The sequence below is a fragment of the Barbus barbus genome (genome assembly GCF_936440315.1).
Source record: "Barbus barbus genome assembly, chromosome: 11".
Lineage (NCBI taxonomy): Eukaryota > Metazoa > Chordata > Actinopteri > Cypriniformes > Cyprinidae > Barbus > Barbus barbus.
This window is the reverse complement of record NC_136739.1, coordinates 27,120,430-27,142,212: the sequence shown is the minus strand read 5'-3', so window position 1 is coordinate 27,142,212 and position 21,783 is coordinate 27,120,430. Positions and strand designations below refer to the sequence as shown.

Sequence of the window (21,783 nt, the reverse complement as noted above, 5' to 3'; positions counted from 1 at the left end):
TCTTGTTCAAAATACAGTAAAAACTGTACTATTGTGAAATATTATTTTAAAATGTAATATATTTTAAAATGTAATTAATAGGTTCTTTCATTTATAGAATGTTCAGCATTTATTTAAAATAGAAAATATGTTGTTACTGTCACTTTTAAACAAATTGAATGTATTCTTGCTGGATAAAATGATTAATTTCATTTGAAAAAATCATGCTGATCCCAAACTTTTCAACAAAAAATATACTTTCAAGTTATGTTTGGGTTCTAAATTACTTTAAATTACTTGTTTCTACAAGCTGAATCAGCAACAAATTGAACTAAGACATATGAAATTACTTTATTGGCTTTATTAGAATATTTTACACCATGCTAGAATGTCATGATGTAAACGAATCATTGAAATCAACAAACTGTTCATAACTAAAAAGCGATTTGCCGTCAGTCAGAATTCCCATCACTCAGGATGTTCATGTGTAGCTCTGACATTTTTCACAAAGCTGTCCAGAAGTGGGAGGATAAGGCACACAGAAAGTTACCCAAACTCTGCTTGATTCCATGCGTTGTTCCAAAGCGTTACAATTCAGTCGCTGCGATTTAATGGAGAGTGATTTTTTTGGCAGTTGTTGTCCTGTATGCACTGAATTAATGTTAGGACTCTATTCAAGGACACGTATCCTCTGTTTTGTGCTGCAGGCTTCTTTATGCTGTCAAATTTCTCTGATTCATCAGTAGGCATTCATATAGTATTTCTTGCATTGTGTGCTTTGGAGGATACTTTGGATTTGGTTCACCAGTCAGTTAAAGGTGAAATATTCAAGATTTGTGTGTGGAAAACTTTTGGTAATCTTTTCATGCATTCTTCATGAGTAAAGCCTTTCTCTGTGAATAGATTTCTCCACGCTTTTCATGAATTTGTTACTTCACACGTTTTATAGATAGCTTGCAACTCTTTAAAAAAAATAAAATTCTGTAGAAAATCCCTGTCAAACTATTAAGAGGGCTAAATTTGGAATGAAAAGTCTCTATTCGTGTGGTTTTCTTCACTTATTTTTTTATCTCCCAGAGTGCCCCTGTGAGATAAGGTGCATGTTGGCTTACCTTTGGGAAAAGAGCAGCCTCACACAGCACACCATTTGATTTGCCGTTGTCAAATACAATCAGACGGAGAGACTCAGAATTGCGAAAGGGTGAAGGTGAGCCAAGGGGCACTCGCCAGCTCTCATTCCTGCTCCACGGGAGGGTCCAACCTCGCACTAAATCAACACTGCAAATGTCACGGCGTCCCATCCGACAAGGCAAAGTACAAATAAGCACTTCGGTCCTGACCTACCGTGGCCCAAAAGGATTTTAGACACTTAAGTCACACTTAAAACTGGTCAAATGTCACCGCTTTAGATAACAAAATAGGAAAGAATGTATCTGCAAACAGCTTTAGCTGATAACTAACTTATTTTTGACTGTTTTAAACTTTTGAATAATGGATTTTTTTTTCTTAAAAAAGAGCTTCTGAAAGAACTCACCAATGATAAAGACAGTAATATTGTGAGATGATATTACAATTTAAATAAGTCTTGTTTATTTTTAATATATTTAAAATGTAATGCATTCATGTGATGGCAAAGCTCATTCTAATATTCTGATTTGCTGCTCAAGAAGCTTTTTTTTGTCACTGTCAATGTTAAAAACAGTTGTGCCATCTAATATTTCTGTGAAAACTGTGATACAGGATGTGTTAAATTAATCAAAAGTGACAGAAAAGACATTTGTGATGTTAAAAGATGCTGTTCACTGAACATTCTATTGATTTAAGAATTATTTTTCCCCAAAAGGCAGTTTTCAACATTGATCAAGAAGAAACATTGAATAATTGAATAATAATTGATAATAACTGTGCACCAAATCAGCATATTTGAATGACTTCTGAAGAATCACTGAAAACAGGAGTAATGGCTGCTGAAATTCAGCTTTTCCATCACAGAAATAAATTACATTTTAAAATATATTAAAATTAAAAACAGTTATTTTAAATTGTAATAATATTTCACAGTATTACTGTTTTTTGCTGTATTTTTTTTAATCAAATAAATGCAGCTTCGTAGCACATAAGCGACTTCATTCAACAACATTTAAAGTCCTAATTATTCCACACATTTGATTAGTAGTGTATATTAACAAACTGACATTTTGAAAGCTTTTGATAAGTGGGAAAGTGTGTCCAATGTAAAAAAAAAAAAAAAAAAAAAAAGTGTGTTTGTGCTATGATATTTGACTACAGTGCATTGACATTCAAACATTTTTCTGTGTTGCTGAAGTGTCCAAATATTTTTGGCCACTGTATGTTGCAGTTGTATTAATGGCGCTGATGTCTGCTGGCCGTTTGCTCAAAGAGCAAATCTCTGAGAGACAAGTGCCGCTGCCAGCTGCTGCTCAGGCGTTTCATTTCTCGACTTGGAAGCACATGGCTAGATGATGAAACTGAGTTGAAAGAGAAACTTGGGTCAAGGCTGATTTAAATTTATTTTTTTATCTTCTTGATTTCAGACTTCATTCTGTGCAAAAAAGCAGATGTCTTTGAGTGCAAATATGTCATTCTTGTCCACAGAAGATTTTTTGACCGCTTCTGTGAGCTCTTCAATCACTCTCAGTTGAATGGTAGTTATCCACCTAGAGACTGACCTTTGAACTCGGTTTCATGGCTGTACACCTTGTACACCTTGAACCTGATGCTTTTCCACAATCAGAAGTGGCCTGCGATTGTTTCTTTCTTTGTGATTCTGCAACTCAAGGTCTGTCAAGCCAGATATAGTCTCACGCCCCCACGGGCCGCTCACAGTCCGCTCGCTGACCGTCTGATGCATATTGCAAACACAAAACGGAAAGAGCTACGTGAAATCTCAAGTAAATCTGATCTGGAATCAGGAGTCCGCCAATTCACCTGCAAACAAAGATACAGTAAGCACGTTTAGAGAAGAAAAGTGGATATACAGTACATCAACAGAAAGTGTCTTTACATAAATTTGTTTACCGTTTTCCAATTACTTTTTCCAGTGCATTTTTTGATTGGTATATAAAATGGCATATATAAATGGCAAATGAAACAAAACAAACTTTGTCTTGTCATTTTTCATATAGGTAAGACAGACATTTCTATTTTTGTCAGAATATATCCTTGTCAGAATATATAATTATTGCATATCTTCTCTTTGCACATGCAACAGATTTCCTTTTTAAATACAGTTTGACAACAAGTTCAAAGTTTGAGGTTGGTAATATTTTTTTTTTTAAATATGTTGGGAAAAAGTCTGTTAGAAGAAGGCGTTTTGAAAAGTGCAAAAATACAGTAAAAACAGTAATATTCTGAAATATTATTAGTTTTTAAAATATTGTTTACTATTTATTTATATATTTTGTGAAATGTAATTCATTCCCGTGATGGTAAAGCTGAATTTTCAGCAGGTATTATTGCAGTCTTCAGGGTCACAAGATCCATTCACTGCTAAAGAAACGTTTCTTATTATCAGTGTTGAAAACAGGTCAAAAGACCAAAATTTCTATGAAATGGAACTCTTTTTCAACTTTATAATGAATGCATGCTTGCTGAAACAAAAAGAAAAAAAAATCTTACTGACCTCGAGCTTTTAGAACAATACTGTAGATAATCACAATTTTCTGAACTTCGTAATTGGCTCAACCTCAAACGTCAAAATCTTCTCAAACCATTAATCATACAGCTTTGTTCACATAACATAAATACAGACGTTTTCCAGCCAGCAAGTTGCAGCTACATGACAAATTAGCATTTTAGAAGGAAAGCATATAGTAATAAATTGCAAAACACAATACAATAACATGTTTTGAAAATGAAGAAAGAAGTGTTTTCTAAGGAACCCAGAAGACTGCCTGCGGACACATTTTCAGCTTTCCTAACAAGCTATCAGGCAGGAGGCTAAAAACATAGCGGGTCTTTGTGAGGTTGTTAAAAAAACCCTGTTGTTTACCTGGCCGAGGTAGTTCAGCTTTAGATTATATGCTGCAATTGATTCTAACCTTTCACTTACCTTTACTAATGACATGCAGCTCGTAAGCTTCTAGTGGTGCAGCTGATTTTTTTTTAACATTGTTACGAGAAGCTAACCTTGGAAACAGCAAAATGGTATGATCATTACAGTACCTGCTTCAACAACTGAATGTGGCATGTTGGAGTTCTTTGTGTGAGTGTAAGGCTCTTTAGCCTGTTGGAGGCTGATTGGAGATTGTTTGGTGCTGTTTTTCCCTTTTAAGAGGTTAATTACTATATCAACAGAACCAGATGCATAATAAACAGACATTTTTAAATAGCTTTTACCCATTTTTGCCAGTTTTTTTTTAACCTCCAAATAAAAATGTAACCTATGTTCAGATTGAATTACTATCAGCATACGCAAACACCAAATACTGTAGGTTTAAAAAGGTAAATGAAGAGTTTATTTTTATCAGGGTAAAATCCCGATACGACCCGTTCAAATCACATCCCTAGAAACCACGTAAATTACGCAGAGCTCCACATGTTCTCTGGCTGTCACCAGCGTTTCCCAGGTAACAGTCATTACTTTCATGGATTTCATTCTCTGGACGCTGATGTGGTTTAAGAGATGGTGCTTTTGAATCTATTTGAATGACACATACATTCAGGGCTCTGATAGACCTGATGACTGCTGCTCTAAGAGAAACAAATTGAATATCACACCAGAAGATCACTGTCGATTCATGTTCGGAGTCTATAATCGTCTTGAACAGAATAATGTTTTCGTCTTTTAGCCTCCAAAGAGTTTTTGGACAGTACTATGGCACTAGCATTATGGTAGTTATTTGTTTCCATAGCTACATGGTATGATTCATATGCCTATTTATTGTGCTATCTCATTTTACCTCTGTTTGCTTAGAGTCATAATGTCGGTCTGTGTATTAAGGCTGGAATACACTACTTTTGCCCCAATTTTCAGTTGCCAAGTTGCCATCTGCATATTTGAGTTGACAGATTTCATAGAAAATTTTGATGGTCACAGACGTCGATTTTTTTTTGTTATTTTTTTTTTTTAGCTTCAGACTGTGATTCCATTCATACAAACAAGTTTGCTATTTTAAGACAATTTGAGAACACATTAGGGCTTTTCACACTTGAAATAGTTAACCCTGGGTCATCCTAAACCCCGGATAAGTGGAATCCTGGGTTATCTGTAATCACGTTTCACACTGCTCATACTATACCTGGGGTTAACTGTTAACCCTGGGTATTCATTAACAGTCGTTTCACACTGTACATTCCTAAACCCCGGGTTAACGTTCTTATTTGCATATTTGCGGTGTCACTGTCACTGATTGGACGAACAGCGATTTAGTGCTGGAAATCCATTTATCCTTTGCTGAAAGAGCGCGGGTCATGGTTGCTTAGCAACGGCAGACGCCACGGGAACGCGAGCTACACGATGCGCGCTTGACGTGACACGAGCTTCGCTGCTCATTTTCTGATTGGCTGTCTGTTGCCAAGCGTCCAGCAGCAACAAGCAAACACCGCTCCATTTCACACTGAACAAACTTAGCACCGCAATGCGGGGTTAACACCACAAATGCGGTGCTAACCCTGCTCCGGAGCAGGGTTTCATAACCCCGGGTAAAATGCGGTGCTAACACCGCTTTCAAATTGGCGGTGTGAAACGTGTCTTTACCCGGGGTTAAAAGCGGTGTTTAGAACGACGATAACCCGCAGTGTGAAAAGCCTAACTGTTTTCATTTGTTTGTTGAGATGCAAACAACTTTAAAATCTGTTATTGTATGATCCTCAGTCGTTTAGTGCATGATGTCCAGATTTTCCTTGACTGTTTTCAAAGTCAGCAAGTGTATGATGTCTAACGTTTTAAAACCTGTTCAGATTTTTAGTGTCGGGTATTGTATTCCAGGCTTTAGTGGTGCTGATTTTTAGGATTGAGGATTGTTGACTTGTTTCTGTTAGTTGCATAGTTATGCCAGTAGGTGGCAACAAATGACTGTTTATGAGTGACTGACTGATTAATTCATTCACTCAACTGATTCGTTCAAACACACTCATTCCTATGGGGACGAAACACATGAATGTCTTTATAAGTTCATTGAATCATTCATTTAACCGATTCACTCAAACATCCAGATTTCTGCATGAACAAAACATGTGATTGTCTTAATAGCTGTATCCGAAATTACATGCTTCCCTACTATATAGTAAACAAAAAATATTATGTGACAAAAGCAGTAAGTCGGTATACAAAAAGTATAATATGCTATACCTGGATGACTTACTACTTACTAAGCGAGATTCTGAAGTGTGTATACGATGGACATTTTACTATTACACTGGAAAGGATTTGTGAATGATATAGAGTCAAAGAATCATTCACTCAAAAGATTATTTAAAAAATTAGTCGTGGTTGGAGTTTGGCTTCGTTGGCTAAGCAAAAATACAAATGTAAGCACAATATTGTGTCTGCAGTGTATGTTACTAAATATTAAAAAGCAATCACTTTCAAGTACTCTGAATATTGAGAACAACAACACTTGCTCATGTTAAATGTTTTGTTTGAATCACAAAAAATGGTTTATTTTAAACAATGTATTAAGTGTGTGTGTATAGCAATATATGATAAGGTAATGGTACCATTAACAGAATTTTACTGTAATTTTTTTTACAGTGCATATCATAAATCACTGACTCTCATGCTGCTGTTTTCTCTCAGTGCTCTGTATGCTCTGGTCTGCTTCATAACACCTGCTCTGGCCAAACACAGCTCTTTGACTGCAGAGTGCACAATGAAGAACAATAATTACTGTGGCCTCTTTCCCACACACACTTTATCCTGTCATCGGTTTTAGTGATTGGCCCTGACCACAGTCTTCAAACCACTGGCATGTCTGCCCTGCAACAGAGCTCCGTGTCTCTCTGTAATGGTCTTCTTGTTATGTTCCCAGCAATTTAGGCTGACACTTGAAGTAGAGTATAAGAGTGGTAAAATAAATAGAGAGAAACAAAAGAAACTGTTAGGGAAATACATTCACTTTGTTTTTAACAGTTTGATGCATTGCATCCATCATTTACTCCAGGGTTTAATGCTACATCCTAACCACCACGGCTGATGACCCCTTATCCATAATTCTGTGACTGTTGTCTTCATGTCACTGTGACAGCGTCCAAAATCCAATACTCTCTGAGTAGGTACTTCTTTTGAATAAGTAATTACTTTGAGACCATTAAATGTATAAGGGAAATATGTATATTTGTACCTACTACTCTTCTCGACTACTGGATAAGTGAAAGTGAAAGTGAAAGTGAAGTGACATACGGCCAAGCATGGTGACCTATACTCTGAATTCGTGCTCTGCATTTAACCCATCCAAAGTGCACACACACAGCAGTGAACACACACACACCGTGAACAGACACCCGGTGCATTTATGCTGCGGCGCCCTTTTCACATACTGTTTTCACCTACTAAAAGGCAAGTATGTGATTTTTGCATGCAGCCTGTGAATTTCTCTTCACATACTGTTTTCACCTAATGTTATCACCTACTGTATAGGGAAGTATGTGATTTTAGATGTAGCCTGTGAATTCGGAGATACTTCTCTTTTCACATACTGTTTTTCACCTACTATATAGAAGGGAAGTATGCGATTTTTGGATGCAGAATGTGAATGTGTACCTACTACTCTTCACATACTGTTTTTGCCTACTGTTTAGTACATACTTTTCACATACTGTTTTTCACCTACTAGAAGGGAAGTACAGTATGTGATTTTGCATGCAGCCTGTGAATTTGGACATACTACTCTTCACATACGGTTTTCACCTAGGAAAGTATGTGATTTTAGATGCAGCCTATGAATTCAGAGATACTTCTCTATTCACATACTGTATTTACCTACTATAAAGTGAGGAAATATGCAATTTTGGATGCAGAATGTGAATGTACCTACTACTCTTCACATACAATTTTTGCCTACTGTATAGTGCATACTTTTCACATACTGTTTTTCACCTACTAGAAGGGAAGTACTGTATGTGATTTTGCATGCAGCCTGTGAATTTGGATTATATACCTACTGTATATAGTACGGAAGTATGCAATTTTGAATGCAAAATGTGGATCTGTACATACTACTCTTCACATACTATTTGTGATTTTGGATACAGCCTGTAAATTCAGACATACTTCTCTTTTCACATACTGTTTCTCACATACTGTTTAGGATGGACGTATGTGACTTTGGATGTAACCTGTGTACCTACAACTTTTCACAGACTGTTGTTGCCTACTGTGTAGTAGGGAAGTTTGTTTTTATTGTATGAAAAAGAATTGGCTGACAAACGTGATAATGCAAAATAAAAAAAAAATTCAGATAAAGTACCTCTGAAATACTATTTTTTATTGCAGTGGCCAGATGTGTAACTCTCTTAAAATGAATCATTTTGGCAGAGAAAAATCTCAGTAATGATTATAATCTTGTTTTGAAGTAAAAAGGAATTGCTAAGAACATTTTCCTTTGCGATTAAACAATTCATGCATCAAAGCGGTTAAACTAATACAGTGAGTCAAAACCTAAATGATGAGGACAATCATTACCCATCTGAGTCTTTGCATCTCTGATGGTTTCATTAAGCTTTGAAATATGCAGCTTTTCGCCTCATCTGAACCATGAAAATGCAGTTGTTTTATTGAACTTGAATGTTCTGGTCGGGCCACAGAGCTTCAAATCACGGCTATGAATTTTGATGCCAGTCAGAGGGCCAAGTTCAGTTATTGCATGTGGTTCTCATTAAACTCAGCAAATGGGAATAAAATAAGTATGTTTCAGCGCTCGGTTGTACAGGTGCTGAGGGAGACATCTGTCTAGTGATGGAGTGTGTGCATTTGTATTATTTCCCGAAGTGGACTTGTTCTGGCCTGTGCATTGCAATCAGTGATGTTAAAAAAAATAAAAAATAAATAAAGAGCATGCATTTACACACAAATTAGAAGCGATTTTCTTGAAATGTTGACTCTGACAGTCTGAACACAGCGTAACCATAACGGTTTTTCTTCATCTCCATAATTTGATTTTGTTTTACAGCCACGAAAGCAGTTTTATATAACCAAATAATAGTTGTAAAGCAGCCACAAAACATACTAAGATGCCTCATTGAGGGCGTCTAGTCAGCCTTGACTTGTTGGACGACATCTGAAAAGAAAGCCAAAAGGCATTCCTCAGACTCTGCCTTACTCCTTTTCCTGTTTAGCTCACTCTGACAGCCATTGATTCCTTTTTTATTTTTCGTACTTTTCTTCAGACAGACCAAATGACAAGAAAAAAAAGCAAATTTGCAGCTTGTTTTTTTTCTGCTAAGAACACAAATGTGCCACGCTAGCTTATGATTAAAGCAGCATTAGTGTGCATTATACCTCCTGTGCAGTAGCTTTAGATGTTCCTGTATCCCGTGCCATGCTAAAAGCATGTTTGCTTTAGCATCGTTTTTTAGGAGCATTACAAGGATTTTTTAACCATTACATACAGAAATTCAAGAATAAGACGACATGGCCACGGTCTGCAATTATGTTTCGCAGCTTGACCTCTGATTCGTACAACGAAGGATCTTGGATCTCTAACCGGGCAGAGAACTGGAAATGACCCTTTTCCTTTCGACACATACATGATTAGATATCTCCATGGCGCATTACACAAGATCCTTCTTCATTACACGTCCAATTGGAGCTGTCATTGTGTCATATCAAGGGACATGGTACTGCTCACGCTGATCAAAGCGCATTAGGTGCCAATTTATTCAGCGATGTTGCACTAACGTTACAACTCGCTTCTATTATAGTGGAAGTATGTGATCCAGATCTCCAGGCAGAATGAATAACTGTGAGTAAATGAAAAGAGACTAAGATACTGATTGTATAGAATTAAAAATGATTTAAATGAATGAGCTTACTTGTGACAAATATGCATGCTAAAATGACAAGAAGTCATTTAGAAGACGCTTTTATTCAAACCCATTTACTATAGACTTGTCATTGTCACAAAAGTGAAAATTTAGAAACTGCCCCTCAAACTATCAGTGTTCAAGCCCAGATCATCATGAGTGAGTGAGTGAAGTGACATTTAAATGCTCTGCATTTAACCCAATCAAATTGAAAAGTAATATGTAAAAGTAAACACAATTTGATTCGATGCAGTGGAGATCACTTAATGCCTCAAGGCCTGTTTCATAAAACAAGTTAACCAAATAAGCCAGGCTTATTTCAGTTAGTCTGACTCATTGTCAAACGATTTGGTTCCGTAAAGCAAATTTAACATAAGCCTAGATCAAGCTTAGTCACTGTAGCAACTTATGCTGGGAAACTAACCTGGTCTATGGTAACCTGGTTTTATGACAGCTGTACCTTTTATAGTTTGCAAAACAGATAGCAGAACATTCGAACATTACAATCTAAAATTGCTCTTTAAAGCATTAAAATAACTAAATTAAAAGTTAAAATCACTGAATTAAAAATGAAAGAAAAAGACTATTTTAACTGCTATAAGAAACACACATTAACTCATTTGAGCTTAGTAATTAGTACTGTGCTTTACCCAGTACAATAGTCCCTTTACAGTTACTGCAAGCATAACAATACACTTATATGTAGGTTTAAAATTCCACAAAAGACACATTTAATGTCCAACAACAAATATTTTAGAAAAATGTATATTTACTCGAATTATTGCGCTCCTATTCGATTGAGTTTCGTCTGTTTAGCACGCATGCGCTCAGCAGCGCTCGTTGCTTTAACGTGCCTCGCCCACTCCTGACAGTAAAATAGATCTGTTTGCATGACTTTCTAACATTTACAGATGAAAATTATACCTGTGACATGTCAGTTATGCACTGAGGAAAACAACGTCTCAAATGCATTAAACAGCACAGATATATTCGCTGTTTGCCATGGTGGATCGATTTGATCCATGATCGACATTAAGAGCTTCTTAAGAATAAGCGTGCACAAATTAGTGAGATTGTGTGAATTTAATTTGTCATTTATGGAACCGCTTTAGCCCCGATTGATTTAAGTTATTTCAACTCAGGTTTTGGACTTTAATCCCCGTTTTTCCTTGGGTCGGTGTTGTGATTCGTCATATTCACGCAGCAGCGGTGATGAGAGAACGCATTTGAGAAATCAATCTACATATAAAATATTGCTCACTTTCGAAAAATAATAAAATTATAGCTCATCCACTAGTAATTACATGTAAATAAATAGGTTTTTACCAATGCAAATATGTTAGAAAAAATGCATCGCAATATAAATGACAACTTGTAGCACACTTTTTAAACCGATGCATCACATCGTTAACTTTTTATGCCAATGCACCGAGCGAATCGGGGAATCTTCCCATCCCTAATAGGGATAGTTCACCCAAAAATGGTAAAAAAGGTAAATTAACTACGTTTGGAACATTGCATACCAGAACTGGTCTTTCCTGATCTGTTTTTCACCATCTGTCAACCTTTCTCTCTGTTCTGTCTCTATTTGTGCCAGTCTGCCTCCCCAGAGCACTCAGGTATTCTGCTTCTTTGGCCAAAGATGTTGAGTTTCCTCTGGGCACTGCCCGTTCTCTAACGCATCTTTTCTCGCTTTCCTCATCGATGAAAGAAGGAATTTTTGTTCCTAAAGCTTTGTAAGTTTTGCCTCTTTTGTGTCCTTACTCTCTCCCTCTTCTTCCTCTCCAGGAAGTTCCTGTCATAGCAACACACTCCCCGCATTGGTTCGGACTCCTTCTCTAATGATGCAGTCCGGTCTGGACATGAAGCCTTTCATGACCTTCCCCATGGAGAGCTCCTCTCCGGTCGGCCTGTTCCCTAATTTCAATACGGTAAGCAAGCCTGCTTTCATCTCCCTGTTCTTGGCCGCCTGCCCCTTTAATGTTGGCCTCGTTCCTGTGTGTGTTGACACTGATGGAATTAAAACCTTCTCTGAAAATCATGGAGTGATGAGGGATAATGCTCTTTGTTAGGTGTATATCGTCCTTCACAAACTGCAGCTTGTGTGGTTGTTTGGAAGAGGGTATGATAATTGCATGCTAGAGGCTATTTAGAATGGCATACTACACTGGATGCTCGCCCAAAAATGAGCCATGAGGTTAGCAGACAGCTGGGAAAAAACAATGCTGAATGCAAATAACAAAATGTAACTAGCCATATAATCTTGCATAGTTAGGACAGCAAAATAAACTGGCCTTTCAATGTTTAAAAGGTAATTAGAAATTTTGCAGCTTGCAGAAACCTAGAACCTTGCCAAATTAGGCAGATGCCAGCATGGGGCAGGTTGTGGGACATGCCCTCATCAAATAACTATGTAAGGTAGAGAAATATTTTGTACCCAGACTAGTAAATCAATCTTTTTTATTTTTTTTTTAAAGAAGAAATTAATTCTCCTTTAGGAAAACCACATTAAATTGATAAAAAAAAATTGACACAAAAGACATTTGTAATGTTACAAAAGATAAATGCTTGTTCAAACTTGTTTTTTGAGCAGCAGATCAGCATATTGATTGATTTCTGAAGCATCATGTAACATTGAAGACTGGAGTAATGATGCTGAAATTTCAGCTTTACATTTTCGGAATAAATTACGTTTTAAAATATATTTTCATGGAAAACATTTAATAATAATTCACAGTTTTCCTCTTTTTACTCTGTTTTTAATCAAATGAACACAGCCTTGGTGGGAATTCTTTCAAAAGCTTCAAAAAATGTTACCGTTGCCAAACTTTGAACAGTTGTGTGAGTGTTCACTTGCAGCTAGGATAAAATAGGATGGTTTTTGCCAACCACAAGGTGTTTTTGTGCTGAATTATTGTTTGCCAGGAGCATTAATCCAAATATGATTCATTTTGTTGGGCCTCGTTGTTCAACGTTTTGAGTCATGGATCGGAACGTTTTTTGGATCAGCAAGAAAAACAATATTTCAGTATAGCTTTACTTTCCTTTATTACTTAAAGCGAAGTACTGCCACAGCAAAAACTACTAGCCTAACTAAGAAAGTTCAAACAATGATTAAAGACAAGTGAACAGCCAGTAAAAAAAATAATAGCTAATACATAAATTACAAGCATAGATAAAAATACATACAAGTTACAAATAAAGTTGGTAACATTCAGGTACAGAAATGCAATAATTAAGTTTAAAAAACAAACAAAAAGCACTGCATAGTGTACACTGTATAAATTAAATATAGATTAATCTTCGTCAAAGCTGTGCTTTTTTGTTTGATTAGCATTGATGACAGCAGCAGGTATTTATAGGCTGCTGTCCCTTTAGGGCCTGATGCATGGATCCAATATAATGATACACATCCAATTTTTTTCTTACATTTACCAGAATGATTGTCAAAGTGGGTATTTTATCAACATTTTATATGTGTCTGTTCAACCTTCAAACACAAGGAGATGTGAAAGAGGATTCAGTTTGGTGTTCATGCGCAGGAGTACCAAGTCTCTTTCACCTCTTCTTGTGTTGAAATGGTTTAAAATCGCTTGAGTGTGTAAACACATACAAATGATAGATAAACTTTCACTTATTATTGTTACATTTTTCTATTAATCCTCGGATAACGTGTGCTGAACCATGGGGCCTGGTCTGTACGGTTTACAGATCTACTACGATCTATTCAACTCTTAGTTGGGCTTGTGCAGTTTATGGCAACATTAGTAAATTTCAATGTGAATTCAACGTGAATAGTTTTTTTTTTCACTTAATTATCTTCTGGATCAGCTGTTAGAGTTTGTTTTGAACATCCTTAATTAAACTCTCTTTCTATTCCTAGCAGACCATAGGCAAGACATTAAAAAAGGCATCTCTGACAAGTTGGTCAGTTTTGCTCACTTTGTACAACATGAGATGATGTTTCACTTTTTATCTTCTGCGTTCTGTTCTTTTAGCCTTGATATTAAAATAGTAGCAATTTGAGTTTATTATATCCCAGTTAATTTTTTTTTCAAGATATGCAGTCCGAGTATATTCCATTCTGAACGTCGCCAGTGTGTGTTTGAGGGAAAGTCTGTAGTCGTGTCGACCCCTCACGCATTGATTCCAGCCCCTGATCCAACCCTCAAAATGAGAGGGAGCTAAATCGATTTGTGCTTTTATCTCCACACCCAGACGGCTGTGGTGATGCCAATGAAGGGAGACAGAGAGAGAGGCTGATGGGATCTGAAATAGAAAGAAAGTCGGTCTGAATTTGGGGCTTGTTTAACTGCAATGGTTTTATTGTGCGGCTCAAAACCTTTCTCCTTCTTTCTTTTCACTTTTTCCCTCTGTCTCTTTCACTTTCTTGTCACTCTTCTCACTCTCCGCAGTGCACTGTCCTGCCATGACTCAAAGTGACAGTGCTCTTTAAAGCGGTTAGTAAAGGCCAAGCCTTGGGTCAGTGTGACAAGGATGGTATACCATTCCGAATTACAGAGTTAAATTACAATGTCTTTTCAATTTCAATTCAATCTATACAGAGTACACAGTACATACACAGTGTATATATATATACTGTATATATATACAGTATATACTCCCTCTCATATACAGTGTGTGTATATATATATATATATATATATATATATATATATATATATATATATATATATATATATATATATATATATTAGGGGTGTAACGGTTCACAAAATTCACGGTTCGGTTCGATACGACACGGTTCGGTACGTTTTCGATACGGAGGGTGGGGCAATTGGTTACGTCACAATGTTGGAAATATTTCAGTTTTAAATCATGAAGGCGAGCCAATGGATATCACAAAAGCATGCGTTTGCACCAGGGTTTGCACACGTGCAAACTTTGTGCCGTGCAAACTTTGTGCAAGATTTATGCTGGAGAACGTCTTAATCTCAATTCACTATAAGAAGAAAGTGAAAGTAAAAATGGAATGACGGAGTAATGATGGAGCTTTTGGCATCTGATGCCGCGTATTTTTTCAGAGATGACGAGAGACAAATCCACTTCAACATGCTGATAACGGTATAGCCTATAGCTGTTTTCATTTATTTCCTTTATATTTCTTTTGTGGCCCACATATAGTGGAAGAAAAAATAAAAACAAATTGAGAAGAAACGTATTTCGTGTTAAACAGGTTGTTTTTGAAAGTCGGCGCTTGAAATAAAAGCTTTTTATTTAATTGATTTTTATTGATGACTGCAGTGTTAATATTTTAATTATATGACTATAATTCATTGTAGGTAGCCGTAGCCTATAGCCTAATAGACCTGTTTATGACCTTTTTAAAAAACATTTTAATTTTTTAAGGAGTAAATATAATATTATCCTTGCAGCGCGTCAGTTATGTGGTAGCCTTATTATTGCAGGGCAAATTAATTGTACTTTTAATTTAATAATAAAATTAACTTTATATTAATAATAGGCCTAATAAAAATAATAATGTAATAGGCCTACATTAATTGGAAATGCCAAATCCTCTTAATATTGCCAATAATTGATGTTATTGACAATATCTCTGGCTAACATCGTCTTTTGACGCACCCCAGCAAGGGGAGGTTATCGTGGGGCAGACAGCACGTCGCCTGTTACGTCGTTTGGGCTGCGTTGTTGAGCGCAGTGGCACTGATATTTCACACACTTTAAGCTCTTTTATTTTCCAAAAGTAATAGGATTAGTCCAACGAATCGTTCGGTATGTAATGCGTACAGAACCGGAAGCCTCGTACCGAACGGTTCAATACGAATACGCGTATCGTTACACCCCTAACACACATATATATATATATATATATATATATATATATATATATATATATATATATATATATGTTATGCACATATACTATGCTCACATGTACACACACACACACACACACAAAATGGAATTCAGTACATTCTGCTTCCTGTTCTTCAAATTTTAATTCAGCTTCCTGTGTGCGAATTTGATTCTAATTCCACTTAAAAAGAAGTAAATTCTTAAATTCTCACCGATCTGTCTGCAGTTGACTTGCTGTTTTTATGGCCCAGCACCCAACGGATTGCGCCAAAAATAAACAAATAAACACAGCAGAAGCTGTCATAATTACTGCTTGACTGTTGGTGCTAATCAAGAGGTTCTCCGGGCTGCAATCACGCCACTACAAAATTAGCGTAATTATACCATCTCCCTACAAGGCCATCAAATGAATTATTTTCTCCTAATGAAACTAATCACAGTAGTCTCTGTTCCCAGGAATGGCACAGGCTAATTATAGTTAGTGATACACATGATTTGCGGGTATTATGGAGGTATCGTTTGATCAGCGCTGTTGTTTGTTTGTCCCTTATCCTGAACTCACCTCTCCTACGTCTCTTGTCATGGTGACTCCCCTCCAATCAGCATCTATGCTTCTGAGTTGGGTCATTTCTACTATGCAATACATTTCCATGATTCTGTCTTAATATCTTGAATAAAACATTAAACTTTGAAATCATATTAGTTTTCTTTTTTCAAAACATCACAAAGTGAGTATTTCACGTTTGGTTCGGGCATATGCTACATTTAAATTTTTGAAATTGAGTTAAAATTGTTTTAACTAATAAACAAATTATAAGGTTTGGTCCTCAGTTTCACTTCACGTCCTGTCAGTCTGTGGTACTATTCCTTCACATAACAAAAGCCTTTTGGAAGGTAAACAACAGCACAAGCTTCAGTGATAATATCATCATTTTAAAAGTTAAAAAACGTTCAAATGAACTTCAGTTGAATCCCTTTTATCCCAACAGCCGTTGAGTACAGTCAAATCTAAGTTTCTGAAAGTTTGGTATATCCTCTTTTAAATTACAGCATAAATATGATTATTTTTAAGTTACTGAGTTTTGAAAGTACTGCATAACAGTCATAACTCAACTGAGAGATTCAGAGGAAAGAGAGCTGCCTTTGTGTCATAATAATAATTGTGCATGTGTGTGCCCTGACATATGCCTCTCCTGGCACACCGTCAGAGCTGACTGTTTGTGGAACATCATGAGCAGGTGTCCTTATGTATAATTAGTGCTTCCTCCACTCCACATGCAGAGAAGCCTGCAAGTCCTCCCAAGCTGCTATTAACACTAGCCCACCATCTTACTGAACACGATATCTCCAAAAACACATTCCGCCTCTTGCAGATGATAACAATATGATGCACACTAGGGATGAGAATCATGAAGAATTTAATGATTCGGTTTTTAATGATTCCACTAAAGATTCAAAACCACCATTTTTTTATTAATACTTTTATTTAGGAGAGATACTTAAAATTTATAAAACGTGACGACAATATTTATATTAAATATTATATACTATTTATATTACATATTATATAATATTTTATATTTATATAAATATATAGATTTGTTTATACAATTATACTTTCCAACCAAATGCTGTTCTTTTGAACTTCCTATTCAAAGAATCCTAAGAATATATGTATCATGGTTTACGCAAAAAAAAATATTAAGCAGCACATCTGTTTTCTGCTTTGATATTAATAGGAAATGATGTTTTGCATCAAATAAACATATTAGAATGATTTATGAAAAATCATGACTTTGCCATCACTGAAATTAATTACATTATAAAATATATTTAAATACATTTATTTCATTTTAGTTTGTAATATTTCACAATATTTGCATTATTTAATCAAATGCATGAGATGTTTTTATTTTTTTTAAATTAAAAACAAAAAGTAAACCTACTGGTAACAAATTTGAAGTACCACTTATTATTGTTTCTATTTATTTCAATTCGGATAGTAATGACTAAAAGTTTTCTGCATCTGTGACTCATTTGTAATTTTTTTTTTTTCCTTTGTAGAACTGGCTGCGAAACAGTACACATGCATGCGTTTGTTTTATTTTTTATTATTATTGTTCCACATTGGCGGAAGAGAAATGTTAACCAACCTGATTGAAACCAGTTCTGAATAAGAACCGATTTCTCTGTTCCCGACGCTAATGAATACAAATAATAACAACAGTAAGTGGAATCAGAGTAATTTGTTTCATGATTTGTGAAATATATTGAATAAATCTGTGCGGTGGAGGCAGTTGCGGCAGCATTGGCTAAAGAGGGGTTAGTCATCAGTGTGATTGTGTTTATGTGCTTGAGAGCACTGCGCCCGATCAGGGATCCCAGCGTGATTACAGCGGGCGTATAGTCACGGCTCTCTCTCTCTGTGACTGAAATCAATGCTGCCAGAGTCACAACAGACTGAGGCCGGTTTGTGCTCAGCCAGGTGTTCTCAGCCATGAAGAGAAGCACCATATTATCCATCTGCTGCGCTTTCTGTGCTTCAGAGACGGTCTCTGGCCTTGGCAAGGTCACAGCTATCGACTCACTCCAAGATATTCTTGCTATTACAGAGCTACAGCTATCATTGAGGGAGCTCATAAATAGGTCCAGAGACAGCCAGAGAAAGAATGATGGAAGAGAAAGAAAGAAAAAAAGACAGATTGTTGTATTGTCAGTGTTGTCCCTGAGAGATGCCACAGTGGACATTACCATGAACTTGTTGCTTCTTGAGCTGTTTTGTCTTTGCGTTTGACTAATGTCATGACTTGGCAGATTGAAGAGAACTAAATAAGGTTTGCTTGTTTATATCAATCAATTAGTCTGCTTTTTTCATTTGTTTGCTTCCTTGACATTGCAGGTGATCTGACTGAGTGCACTCTTTCAGCATATTACTTTTCAAATTTCATGTTTGTTTACTTGTTAGATTTTTAATTATGTCAATGGAGGTGAATGACAGGGAAGTGTAATTTAAATTCATTTGACAGTGACTGAGAGCGCTTCACTTCCACTCAAGCTATTGTGATTAACAATGCCTGATTGACAGGTAAATCTCGTGGGACGGAGCTCCGCCTACAATGCCTGACATCATCATCTGTGTTTGTATGGGAGGTAAAAAAAAAAGGCAGAAGGAGTGAAGAGTCAGAACAGAGACATAAATAAGTGAAAAAAATCAGATGCAAGATGTGACAAATCAAATATATGAAAGCAAACTTTTAATTTGAATTTGTGTATTTTTAATGGGTTATAGATAAATTAATAAAAAAAATGATACAATTGTCACGTTTATGTGATCTTGTGAATTGAGTGAAAAGAACAAATTTATACAATAGTATTCATTGTATAGATTTGCATAAAAAGTTTTGTGCATTTGTTTGATTGCCATCATTTTTGATATGGAATTTGTAATAAATTTTAAACATAGAATCCAAAAATAAATAAAGAGTACAGAATTTCTGGAGGGAACAATTATTGTTAAGATAGTAATAAATGATCAAATTGTTAATGTTTTATGAATTCGATTGACTGGACATCTGTTTTTATTATTAAAATTGAATTACAAAATTGAAAAAGAATCCAGAACAATTCAAACTGAAAACACAGAATTTGGGGGAAAATGGATTTCATAGGGCACTACAATATCCATTTAGTGTTCTATTTACAGTTCTGATGGTTTATCATTTATTTACATTTATTAATTTATGTTTTTGAATGTTATTTCTGATTTCATAGTATTTCGACGTTTGACATTTAAAAACTGATTTTCCATTTAATTTAAAATCACGTTGGCATTTCAGATTTGTAATCTCTGAGCAATGTCAGTACAAATTAATTAATATTCATGAGATCATATTTTGCCATATAAGGACATTGCGACCCATCCATCTTCAGTTTCCCCATTCTGTTGAATTAATTCCAGCACCACAGGTTGAGCTGCACCCTGTACATCTGATTTTTAATACACATCAGGGTGCTCCAGCCACATGCTGAGGAAGAGCACAACAACAGTCCCACCAGCTGTATCTTCTCTCCTGACCCCTCCATCTCCCGCAGTCATTATATCTTTAGCCTGTAACTTCCCTGCACTGATAGCTGTTGTGCTTGTTGTGGTGGGAGAGCGAGATTTTAATTACAGATTACCGCTGTTCAGCGTCATGCACAACAGGTAGCATGTTAGAGAGCTGACAGACTGCAACTATGGACTTTGGATTCTTTAAAAACAGGATGTTTGGGGGGTGTTAGGGGGCATTTTCTGTGCTGTGGTTTTGTAGAGTTGGCCGAGTGGTGAGGAACTGCATTAGTGACCTGCAGAGGTCATGAATGGATGGCTGCTAGTCCACTTTACTGTAACCTAATCAAATAGAGAGGATGGCACTCTTATCCAAGGATAAAATGGCATCAGCAAAATACAACCAAGTCCGCTTAAAAAGGTGGTGGTCCGGTTGAAAAAAACAGTAAATGAAAAATAATTAGTCCAATAGCAATCTGACTTAACTCACAGAAGTGAACTGTCATTGATGACATAATTTGCATCTTGGTTGCATGATAACAAGTTCCAAAAAGTGTGTGTGTGCGTGTGTATATAGTATTTTATATGTATCTTTTTTGTTTTACAGATCTTTTTGTGTGTTTTTGAAAGCGGTCTTCTATGCTTACAAAGGTTGCATTATTTAATCAAATATACAGTCAAAACAATAATAAAGGAGTTTTTTTTCCTTTTATATTGTTTTTATTTTATTTTTTAAATTGTATTTATGTTTATAGTTGAATATATACATGTAATTATATACATTAATTAATTATATATATATATATATATATATATATATATGTATGTATGTATGTATGTATATATATTTATATATGTATGTATATATATACAGGTGCATCTCAGAAAATTTGAATATGGTGAAAAAGTTAATTTTTTCTTGTAACATTTCAAAAAGTGAAACTTTCATATATTTTAGATTCATTACATCTAAAGTAAAAGACTTAAAAAAAATGTTTTAATTTTGATGATTAGAGCTTTAAAGCTCATGAAAGTCAAAAATCAGTATCTCAAAATATTAGAATATTTCCTAAGATCAATCAAAAAAAGGATTTGCAAAACAGAAAAGTTCAAGTTTAAGGTTCTTTAAAGTATGTTCATTTATGCACTCAATACTTGGTCCTTTGGCACAAATTCCAGCATCAGTGAGGAATGGCATGGAAGCGATCAGCCTGTGGCTCTGCTGAGGCACTACTGAGCCTTCAGCTCGTCTGTATTGTTGGATCGACTGTTTCTCATCTTTCTCTTGAAAATATCCCATAGATTCCATATGGGGTTCAGGTCAGGCATGTTGGCTGGCCAATCAAGCACCGTAATATCATGGTCAGCAAACCACTTGGAAGTGCTTTTGGCACTGTGGGCAGGTGCTAATGTCCTGCTGGAAAAGGAAATCAGCATCTCCATGAAGCTTGTCAGCAGATGGAAGCATAAAGTGCTCTAAAATCTCCTGGTAGACGGCTGCATTGACTTTGGACTTGATAAAACACAGTGGACCAACACCAGCAGATGACATGGCAACCCAAATCATCACTGACTCCGTAAACTTCACACTGGACTTCAAGCAGCTTGGATTCTGTGCCTCTCCAGTCTTCCTCCAGACTCCAGACCTTGATTTCCAAATGAAAAGCAAAATTTACTTTTATCTGAAAAGAGGACTTTGGACCACTGAGCAACAGTCCAGTTCTTTTTCTCCTTAGCCCAGGTAAGATGCTTCTGACAATGTTTCTGTTTCAGAAGTGGCTTGGTAGTCCTTTTCCTAAAGATGTCTGAGCGTGCTGACTCTTGATGCACCGACTCCAGCTTCAGCTTCAGTCCACTCCTTGTGAAGCTCTCCCAAGTGTTTGAATCGGTTTTGCTTGACAGTATTCTCAAGTTTGCGGTCATCCCTGTTGCTT

The 21,783-nt window shown here is 36.1% G+C and overlaps 1 protein-coding gene across 1 annotated transcript in view; it reads left to right on the top strand.

Moving 5' to 3' along the window:
- LOC306876953 (zinc finger protein 385B-like) overlaps positions 1 to 21,783 on the top strand; it is a 143,593-nt gene that overhangs the window by 88,233 nt on the left and 33,577 nt on the right. Inside the window, exon 3 of the mRNA XM_079428423.1 lies at positions 11,752 to 11,894. Within this exon, the coding sequence (XP_079284549.1) occupies positions 11,752 to 11,894 (143 nt within the window). The remainder of the gene's footprint in view (positions 1 to 11,751; positions 11,895 to 21,783) is intronic.